The 10,985-nt window shown below is 38.1% G+C and overlaps 1 protein-coding gene across 6 annotated transcripts in view; it reads right to left on the bottom strand.

Annotated features, from left to right (window-relative positions):
• Window positions 1-1,043: 1,043 nt before the first annotated feature.
• The window catches only part of TCF12 (transcription factor 12), a 289,221-nt gene continuing 279,279 nt past the window's right edge, over window positions 1,044-10,985 (bottom strand). For all 6 annotated transcript variants that reach the window (XM_082256686.1, XM_082256687.1, XM_082256688.1 and 3 more), the window contains 4 exons: window positions 10,505-10,661; window positions 9,689-9,921; window positions 7,018-7,172; window positions 1,044-3,138 (listed from right to left, as the gene is read on the bottom strand). In XM_082256686.1, coding sequence (XP_082112812.1) covers window positions 7,030-7,172; window positions 9,689-9,921; window positions 10,505-10,661 — 533 coding nt within the window. In that variant the 3' untranslated portion in view covers window positions 1,044-3,138; window positions 7,018-7,029. The remainder of the gene's footprint in view (window positions 3,139-7,017; window positions 7,173-9,688; window positions 9,922-10,504; window positions 10,662-10,985) is intronic.

Raw genomic sequence — 10,985 nt, 5'->3', positions numbered from 1 at the left:
GTGGGGTAGGGTTTTAGGGGTACACTCAAGGGGGCACATCCAAAAGCTTTGCCAGTGTCCAATCATCTAAAAGGTAGCAGCCTATAACCTAGGGTCTGTGAATATCCAGCCTGTGTCCTGCATAAAATTAAGATAAATATATATTCACTGATCAAGTTTAAAAGATAACACAAGGAGAATGTTAACATTTTTACCTTCACTCCAGCTTGTGAATATTAAGCCAAACACAGACCTCACATCAGTTATTAGGCTTTATGAACAGCTGCCATAGTATATGATGGACTACCTGTTTCCCTGCAAGGAGACACATTATATGCCATGGCAGAGAGCAGATACATGGTCAGCCAACAAGACTCCAGAAAGTAAAAAGCTGCCTGGAATGATGTAGACCCAAGTACTTAGAACTGGATATTCGTCAGATCTGAGGTCTCTGTTTGAGCAAATTTTTTTCCTGTTTCAATATTTTTATTTATTTAAATATGAGAAAATTTACATTTAAGTAGACAGTCATGAGATGATTGCATATTTAAATGACACATTAAATTTAAATAAACATTTGAATAAAAAATATTGTACAAAAGGGGAGGTTTCAAGTGTCTATAAAATTCATTACGGTGTTAAAAATGTACCACAACCACAATTGTCCCTTTATTGAATTTCCATAGATTGCTAGTCAACTTAAGATATACCATACTGTAGCAATAGGCTTCTTGTAAAAGAGAGAAGGGGATAAAGAAGAGAAACTTGGTGAGGGGGTGCTATAAATAGGGATCGGGGGTGTTGGAATGTGGGGATGTCCAAGATCTGGTTTTGAGGCACATTTCCTGTTCACATCAGAAAAGTGTAGCTCATCCACTTTAGCCAGCCTTGCCTCAGAGATGTCTGAGGCTTATTTTGTTTAAAGAAGGGGGTATATCTTTTTTAAGAAGGAGGGAGCAACAGGAGGAAATTGAGATTTGGCTTTTTAAAAGTGCAATACTCCTTTAGCAGAAGACATTTAAAATGACTTTGGTAAAGTAAAATAAAATTTCCAATAAACCAAATTTAAAAAAGATGGCACATTTATTGCTACATAAATGTTATATACATATTGTGTTTCTGTTACACTGACAGAAAAAAATTTGAACTTCTTGCTGCTGGTTGAAAGTTATCAACAATACGTTGAATTTGACACAGGGTACAAATCTGCAATAGACCAACAATGAAAATTGTAGAACAAGATGATCAGCAATTCATCTTGGACAAGTAGCTCTTACAATACTCCATAGGTACTACACGGTATGCTAGGACCCTACTATGTTCTTAAAATGCTATTGTAAATTTTTGATATTAATGAACAGGTTATGGTAAATAACCCTACATTTTTACTACCTAATATAGTAAAATAAAGTAAGAAACTTTTTACTGAAAACTTTTTCGATTTCAAAAATCTAGAAAGAGTAATATTTAGAATTCAAGAAATTTTCTTACAAGATTATTGTATAAAAGACTAACTACAGTGAAAAATAAGCCAAATGTTTTTTCTTTCTATTTTATGAAGGAAAGCTTCTGGGCATACTGCAAAGTCTAACATAGCGAAACAAAAAATAAAAAAAAAAGAAGAAAAGAAAAGAGGAAAAAAGGAGCGAAGAAGAAAAAGGCCAGGCAGTGGCACGTGATCCACTCTCACATATCAAAAGCAACAATGTAATGTCTGTTTAGATGATAAATACTGAAATAAAGAACAAGGCCACAGATCTAGTCCCATGATGCCAGATGCAAATATAAATAAAAAGTTATATCCAATAACTTTACAGTTATTCATGTTGTAAGAGACCAATAAAATATGTTTTCCCATCAAAAAGAAACAATATTTTGTTCTGTGCAGTTTTCTGATACATTTGGGACATTTTTTTGTTCAAACCAGGATCCAGCTCTGATTTCTCTTGTCCGTGGTCACTGCAGTGGAAGACTGTATACATGGAAGTTTGGAAGGGACTGACAGTTTAAAAATATATTATTTCATAACATAATGGACCAGAGATTCCACTAAAACTGCTGGCTTTTTCAGTTGATTACATTCCACTCCTTCTTGTGAGGTTTTAACTTTAGAATTTGTGTTTAAATGGTGACCATTGCTCTTAGGGTTCATTGTACATTTAGATTTGTTCATGCATCGGGCCATGGTAAATTTACCATAATCACTGCCTGAAAAAAATCATATCTGTACTTTTGTGCTTACTTACAGCTAACACCTCAGTGTCCTACAGGTAGAAGATACTGCATGGGACAAGAAGACGGTCTGATATGTTACATTAACCCCTTCAGATTACAGCTCTGTTTCATTGTGAAGTTTAGGGATTTTTTAAATTCATCAGCAAAACAAATATTCCAGAAAAATATGATGGAAAATCACTTAGGAAGCTGCTAAATCACAGCACTGCTCCAGTCTTAATCTTCTCTAGGACAGTAAATTAGTGAAAGTATGGATCTTGAGGCTACCTATGACCATAACTGCTCAGATTATCAGAAAAAAAAAACAAAAAAACAAAATAGAAAGCTATACCAAGGAATATTTTCCTGTAGAAGGAAAACACTATGTATATGGCAAAAGGAGCGGAAATGACATAAAAATCCATTTCCCTTCCTTCTTTAAGACACTAATAGGTATGCTGGGAATGCTAAAGGGTCACAGGTTGCCACTGTTTGTATTCTCTATATGAGAACAGTTCTAACAAATGCTGGCATCAACTGAAATCTTTACCACTTTCAGCCCAACTTTTCCCTTTTTTATATGTAGACCTTTACAACAGTTCCTTAATAAATAAAATTTGTAGATACAATGCATTTGTCAATTCAGTTTAGGCACAAGGCAGCTTCCACGATGTGTGGAGATAGTAGGACAGTCTGATTGTGCAGGAACGACACACTGAAACAGTAAGATATGTTCACATGTGGGCTGAATACGAGCAGATTTCAACTTCTGATGCAGATGTTCCACATTTGCTTTCATCAGATTGCATGTTGGGCATCTTGATTCAAGTCCCCCCCAATTCTTCATTTCTCCTCATCTTGTCAGATTTGTGTCGTTGATATGCTAGTTTTTGTGTCCTTGTGATGAGAACACCCTCTATATATCCTATCCATAGTGTGGGAGTCCTGAAAGAGAACAAAGATAAATATGAAGATTCCCAAAGCGTTTAAAAAAAAAAAAAATTATATATATATATATATATATATATATATATATATATATATATATATATATATATATATATATATATATATATATATATATATATATATATATATATATGTTATATAATATAACATAACTTTTTTTTTCACAGATTATCAATTTACTTAAAGTGGAGCTTCAGGCAAAAGGGAAAGTTCTCCTTTCCCAACTTTTGCCACGCTATTTTTTTTTTTCGGGGGGGAGGGCAGGGTGAAGTGGGCTGCCTAGTTTTGACAGGTACCCGCTCCCACGGCAATCCTACCGGGAGTTTAGTCCCCCTCCCTGCCCACAACATTCCATGACGTGTCACATGTCCTAGGAGGCTGCAGGACCATTCAACAGGTTGAAGCGTGGCCTGCGCATGCATAGTGAGAGGCCAGCAGTAAAGCCAGAAGGAGTCAACAGCCACCTTCCCACAGTTAACATGCCGGTGCCAGGAACCTGAGGACCAGTAAAGAACTGGCCCAGGTGAGGACAGTGCTGGATCCTTGGGCAGGTGATTTTTTATTAAAGGTCAACAGTTACAGTTTTTGTAGCTGCCTACTTTTAAATTTTGGAAACCTGCTTGAAGAACTGCTTTAAACTTTCAGAGTAAACCATAAAATCCTATTTGCAATCAATAAACAAGCAACAATTCAAAGCTATCACAGGATAAGTTTGTCATGAGAGAAACATAGTGCTTGGCACATTTTGAAATGCATTTCAGCTGGGTCTTGTGCTGACTCGCGACTTTAATACTTTATGTCTCTGACATGTCAACTAACCAAAGCACTGGAAACAGCATAGTCCAAACAAAAATAACAGCTTATTGCAAAGTTATGATGGTTAAGCAGGTTCACAAAGATTGTGGGCTTGCAGCAAGCGGCACTATAAGCCAGTCAAACCAGGTGTACAACCTGTAGAGACATAATGCCCAGGGAACCCATCCAACTCAAAATCCTGCAAAAATGCATTCCTGCAACAGGCTGGAGCGAATGCTGGCAGGATTCTGAGCAGACAGCTTTCCCCCGGAGGAAGTGGTGAGGCAAGGTGTCATTATCCACTCCACACGAATATGTCAGAAGCAAAGACTGACTTTTTTTTCTTATTTTTTTTTTTTTTAGCTTATAAAAAAAGCCTGTCAAAATGAACAATCTATTTATATTTTGGGGTGCGTGACTCACAGTATAATTGACCCATAATTTTCATCTGTTTAACCACTTCCTTACCGCTGGACGTCATGATGTCCTGGGTTTTAAGTGGGGATATCTGAATGATGCCTCCAGTGCTTCTACGGGCTCGCCCGTGCTATTAGCAAGCCAGAGAAGGAATGGGCCGCCGGCTGAAATTTACCATAAAGCCTGCGAGGACCAGATGGTCCCCGGCAGTCTCTATGACTCTCGGAGGCCCGGGCACGACGTGATGAGGTCACGCCCCGGCCTGGCAGTTTTCAATACTGCACTGATCTCGGCACTCGGCTGAGATTTTTTTTTTTTTATTTCAGGCTTTCTAGCCTGTAGTAGAGATCTGATTGACCCCAGATCTCCCCATAAAGAGGACCTGTCATTCACTATTCCTATTACAAGGGATGTTTACATTCCTTGTATTACGAATAAAAGTGATAAAAAAAAAATGTAAAGGGAAAGTGTTAAAAAAAAAAAAAAATTGAAGTGCCCCCGTCCCCGCACGCAGAAGCGAATGCATGCGTATGTCGTGGCCACATATGTAAACTAGTTTTGTTTCCTTCAACCTGCAAAAACTGACAGCTCCGGTTAGAGCCGCTGTACTAGCGATCTGACATTAGTACAGTGATCTACCTTGCTGTTCTTTTGTATTCTGACAGGGGGACGGGCCCCCCCGCCAGAACACTCTGGTCAGCGCTCTCAGCCATTGCTCAGCATGCATGCCTGGCTTCTGTCGGACTGCCTGCCTTACACATGGGCCAAATGTTGGCCGGTTTTTATTCAACAGACCGATGTCGGCCTGCATTCGGCAAGTGTGTACTAGGCTTTAGCTGTACACAAGTCCTTGACTTTTTCTCAAGTCAAGATTAACCGCTTCCCCACTGCTCACTGTGCTTCTACTGCGGCACAGTGGCTCGTTATCGTCTGGTGACGTAGGTCTACGTCACCAGACATTCCCCTCTCTCGGGAATAGCATAGCTGAACCCTCGATCTGTCCTTGTGTCACTCAGTCACCTCCCCCCCCACACGTTAGTAAGCACCAGGCATACATTAACCCCTCCCTCTCCAATAAACTTAACCCCTTCAATGCCAGTGTCATTTTTACAGTAACGGTGCATATATATAGCACTGATTACTGCAGTAATGTCACTGGTACCCCCAAAAGTGTCAAAATGTCAGTCAAGGGTCCGATCTGTCTGCCGCAATGTCGCAGTCCCGCAAAAAAAAAAATTGCAGATCGCCGCCATTATGCGTTAAAAAAAAAAAAAAACAACAAAAATGACAGAAATCTTTCCCTTTGTTAGTAAACGCAATAACTTTTGCGCAAACCAATCAAAATACGCTTATTCTGATTTTTTTTTTTACCAAACATAGGTAGCAGAAAACAAATTGGCCAAAAATTAAAAAAAAATTAGATTTTTACATTTTTTTGGGGGGGAATTTCATATAAAAAAAAATGTTAAAAATATTGTTATTTTTTCAAATTAAATGCTCTTTTTTTGTTTATAGCGCAAAAAGTAAAAATCGCAAAGGTGATCAAACACAACCAAAAGAAAGCTCTGTTTGTGGGAAAAAAAGGACGTAAATTTTCGTTTGGGTACGGCGTCGCACGACCGCGCAATTGTCAGTTAAAGTCGCACAGCGCGAATCGCAAAAAGTTGCCCAGACGTAAGACAGCAAAATCCTCCAGTGGTAAAGTGGTTAAGCTCTGACCCTTCCTGGTATTTAGTCTGACTCCCTAAAACTCCATTGTCAAATGGTAGAGCCTCTGCTGCCCAAAGTTGTTCTGGTATTTGACAGTTGCATGAAAGGACGGAGCACTTTAAACTTTGGCAAATGCTGTTGACGTATATACACCCTAATATCCAAGGAAGCTTTATTGAGATCGATTTTAAGACTAACACAAGAAAATGCCTGCAACCAACCTAAAATAAAATATTTAGTTATAAAAATAATACAGCTGTAAAGGGAGTGGGGAAGATGGTTAATCCTGAGATTTAGACAACAATTAGGTTCAATTTAAAAAGGCAGTTCATCCAGCAACTTTCCGGAGCCTATTATTGATGCAGCAGAATCTCAGGATAAACCATCTCCCCCACTCCCTTTACAGCTGTATTATTTTTATAACTAAATATTTTATTTTAGGTTGGTTGCAATGTCATTGTATTTTCAAGCCTCACTTACTAAAGTTCAATAGGCAATTTGTCAGGAAATGGGCCACTTTCCCTGGAGTATATCACTTTTACATCTACCGCTTTGAAATTTCTAGCACATTATCAGACAAGTATGTCATTTAGAAGTAGCCCCCTCTGTTATTTTCAAAATACTGCAAAATGGAGTTCACCCTTTTATTAATTTGAAAGAAACTTTTTTTCTGAAAGATGGCATGCAGAAATGAAGCAAACTATGCCACTTTGTAGGCCCCAAAGTATCCAATTCACCCATTGTGCAGATCTTTTTGCTCTTGCACAAGTACTGCCTTTTTTAATGAATTTAAGCATTCTAAAGCTAAAATCATCATTTTTAAAAATGTGACGGGGACATGAGGAATCGTTTGTTTCTCTCAGCAATTACAGAGTTCAAACAAAGCAGAACGAAAGCCGACGCATTGTACTAAGCATCCATTGCATTGCTTACCTGGCTCATGGTTTACATATGACCCATAGGGTTGGTAGTATCAGTAAGACCAGGGTGAGCTCCCGGATGTGTATTTGGGGGTTCTGCCGATACGGCAGAAACTTTTTCTTCTTCCCTTCTTTTAAGGCAGGCTGCTTTGGGATTGAGGTTCCTCTCTGTAACAGATAACATATTACATAAACTTTTTTTAACTGTTATTTAAAAAAAACAGCATATGCAATATAACTTTCACATTGATTAAAATAAAAAAAAAATAAAAAAACAGACTCTAAAAGAAAATAATGCAGATTATTATTATAGTAATCTATATATTTATACAATTTTTCTGCTAATAACAGTTATTAAATTACTAAGAAGAGGTAGCTGTGTCACTAAGAATGATGAGCAGTGAAACAGCTGCATTGCCTGAAAATTAGGCTGCCGGTTTCAAAAGATGTCGGCAAGCATTTTGACATTTTTTCACAAAGTGATGTACATGTGATTTTGCTGAATTTCAAAAATGCTCTAATGAGCCTTTTTAAAGCATAAGCTCATCTTTACAAAAAAAATAAAATAATGTACATTTCTTTTTTGCAGGTAAAAAAGGTGCATTCATAATTTTTTTTTGTTCTGTAGGGATCTGTAAAGCACTGCACCTACGATCAGCAGATCATTGGTGTAATGCCATGGTCCTTCAGATTGTCTGTGTAGCTGTCTGCCCGTATCTCCAATACAGGCAGGCAGTTACTGAATGACAGAAAGCTCAATGAACTACAAAGACTGCTCAACAGTGCTGTGGTAGTGCACTGAGAACTGCAAGCCGACAGCCGCAAATGCTGTCTGTACTTGTAGTTCATTGATTCCCAGGGATCTGAGAATCAATGACATGGCCTCCTGCACGGCTGCGCTCTCTTTGAATTTTGACAGCGAGTGCAGGGAGAAGATCCGCAGCTTGCTGTCAGGGGGGGCAGGGGGGGGGGGGCGGTGGTGTTGGTGGTGGCGAAAGGGGTCTGATGCTGGATGTGTTACATGTTAAATCATAAAAATGGGTGTAACATGTTCAGAAAGGTGAAAACTTATCCTTTTATTCTTAATGTTTTTTCATGTTTACATGGTTTACGTTTTGATTTTGAATGCCAGTTTATTACATCTAACGTAAAGGAGGAATAAAGAAAAGGAGTTAAATTAAAGGCTTCACTTACTACAGCTTTATATATATTCATACACACATATACACTTCCATTAACCAATTCACCCGCGGAAGGTTTTACCCCCTTAATGACCAGGCCATTTTTTGCGATACAGCACTGTCTTGTTTAACTAACAAGTGCGCGGTCGTGCAACGTTGTTCCCAAATAAAATTGATGTCCTTTTTTCCCACAAATAGAGCTTTCTTTTGGTGGTATTTGATCACCTCTGCGGTTTTTATTTTTTGTGCTATAAACAAGAAAAGGCCAACAATTTTGAAAAAAAGATATATTTTTTACATTCTGCTATAAAACATATCTAATAAAAAAAAAAAGCGTATATTGATTGGTTTGCACAAAAGTTATAGCGTCTACAATCTATGGGATATATTTACAGACTTTTTAAGTGACACTTTTTGGGGACCAGTGACACCAATACAGTGATCAGTGCTGCAAAAAAAAAAAAAAAAAAAAAAAAAAAAAAACGCATTCTCACTGTATAAATTACACAGGCAGGGAAGGGGTTAACATCAGGGGCAATCAAAAGGTTAACTGTGTTCCCTAGGTGTGCTTTCTATCTGTGTGGGGGATAGACTGACTGGAAGAAGAGAGAGAGAGATCAGTGTTCCTGATTAGCAGGAACACAAGATCTCTCCCTCTGTGACAGAACTACGGTCTGCCTTCTTTACATAGGCAGACCACCGTTGTGTCTCTCCTACAAATGATAGGCGGAGTCCAATCACAGCTGGAGCACGGCTCCAGCAGCGCGCATGCACGTGCCCCAGAGCCAACACTAGGCAAGAAGTACAGGTACCTGATTTTGCGCCTAAGGGACGCCCTGCCGCAGTCAATGTTAGTAGGCGGTCCTTAAGTGGTTAAAGCAAGTAAATATGAAATATTATATATCAATATTTACAGATTACAGCAAGCGATAACTTCCAAGTTAAAGCTGCAGCTTGTGTCTTTTATCCCTAAACAGCGGAAGAGATCAGATTACACAGCCTGTTGAATGACTCAGGGGGGTCACATTCCCTTCATTGTGCTTGGGGGAGAACTCTCCTGTTTAGTCAGTAAAGTCGGCCTTTCATGGATCAGGGACTGGCTGAATTTTGGTTGGTCTACTGTACATGCAGCCTGTCGGCTATAGCTGGCAGCGCTGATCAGTGTAATCTGATAGTGGCAGAGTCTCCTGCTGTCAGTATATGATAGCTCAGTAAGTAGGGTTTCACCATCCACACATTCAATTCCAATCAGATATATATATATATATATATATATATATATATATATATATATATATATATATATATATATATATGTTTTTTTTTTTCAGTCAATAGGCTGCTTTATTCAGAGTATATTAACTCTCATACAATTAGTGCTCATCTTCAGCTGAGTGCCATACACCTGCCTTGCGAAATAAATCACTGCAAGTCAAAACCAGCAATGCATTTTACAAAACCCCACATGTATATTTTGTTATGTTGTAACAGCAATGGACTAACCTCTGACTTGCTGCTCTAGATTAAGAATAACGGCTACAGCCTGATGAAGAATTAGCAGTTTTGTCTGTGGTTTTTCACTCTTTAGATGTAACTGGCACATGCGCCCAAGCTCTTTAAAGGCTTCGTTTATGTCTCTAACACGTAAACGCTCTCTTGCGTTGTTTGCCATTCTCCTCTCTCTTTCTCTCTCGAGCTTCTGTTCTGGATTTAAATCCTCGTCTTCATTAATACTGCTGGAATACATGAAAAATATTTATCGGTATGGGGAATTAAAATGCTTTTTTCACAGTAACACAGATTTTGAACAGCAGTTAAAATACATGACTTTAATCAGGAATCGATGGCTACCATTTCATTCTCTGTACCATCTAGCGGAGTACATAATAATAACATTCGCAAAGCAACATTACACCAGTCCAGATGGTGACTTCAGAGAATGCTAATTTAAATTTTTAATAGAATTTACAATGTATTAATTATGTTTCCTTGTAGTCAGGCAGTCTTCTTAATAACCCTACTGGGAGCCTCAGCAGCTTGTGCAAGCTTTCCTCTTCACAAACTAAGCACATCTATGGTTGTCTGCAAGTCCGCAAGGAAAACGGTTTGATTCATCTTCATCTTCCATGAAACATACTTCTCTGCCTAGAAAGTGTCAGCGTGCTTTTTAAAGGAGCTGGAACTAGGCTCCCCTTGTTAATTAGACACCGTTTTATGAAAAAACAAACTCATTTTAGCTATGTACTCATTTCAGCAGTCTAATGTAAATTAGTTACAAAATGTCATTAAAATAACATCAGTAAGGTCAATTTTAGATACCTTGTCCTCCCTCTAGAACCTTTCAGGTCACTCTGTGATCCTTCATCATCTGATTTCATGTCATCTGATGAACCATGATCGTGAATGTTCTCATCTTTTTCTTTATGCTCCGACTTTACTTCTATAAGGGAAGGCATTACAGTCTGGCTTGGCAGTCCTATAACAAAAAAAAAAAAAAAAACAATAAATAAGCAAACAAACTTTTTAGTGAAACATCCTGTATTCTGTTATGCTGTAGGTGATATAGCAGCAAAGCATAAAAAAAATAAAATAAAACATACATAGGTTCACATGAAATACAACAAACATTATTTCAAAAACCAAGATCAAGGTATCTTAATACCGGTCTTTAATGAAGAATCAGGCAATTTTCTTTTACCAAAACCATTTAATATGATGTCAAACCTAAACCCTTTTTAATTTGTATGCAATCAGGCAGGCCCTTGCACTACATAGTTGAAGATAAATGGAACAGAAATTG

This window comes from Pelophylax lessonae, assembly GCF_965119305.1.
Source record: "Pelophylax lessonae genome assembly, chromosome: 4".
In the NCBI taxonomy this organism is placed as follows: Eukaryota; Metazoa; Chordata; class Amphibia; order Anura; family Ranidae; genus Pelophylax; species Pelophylax lessonae.
The sequence above is the reverse complement of the archived record's forward strand: the minus strand, read 5'-3'. Positions and strand labels throughout refer to the sequence as shown.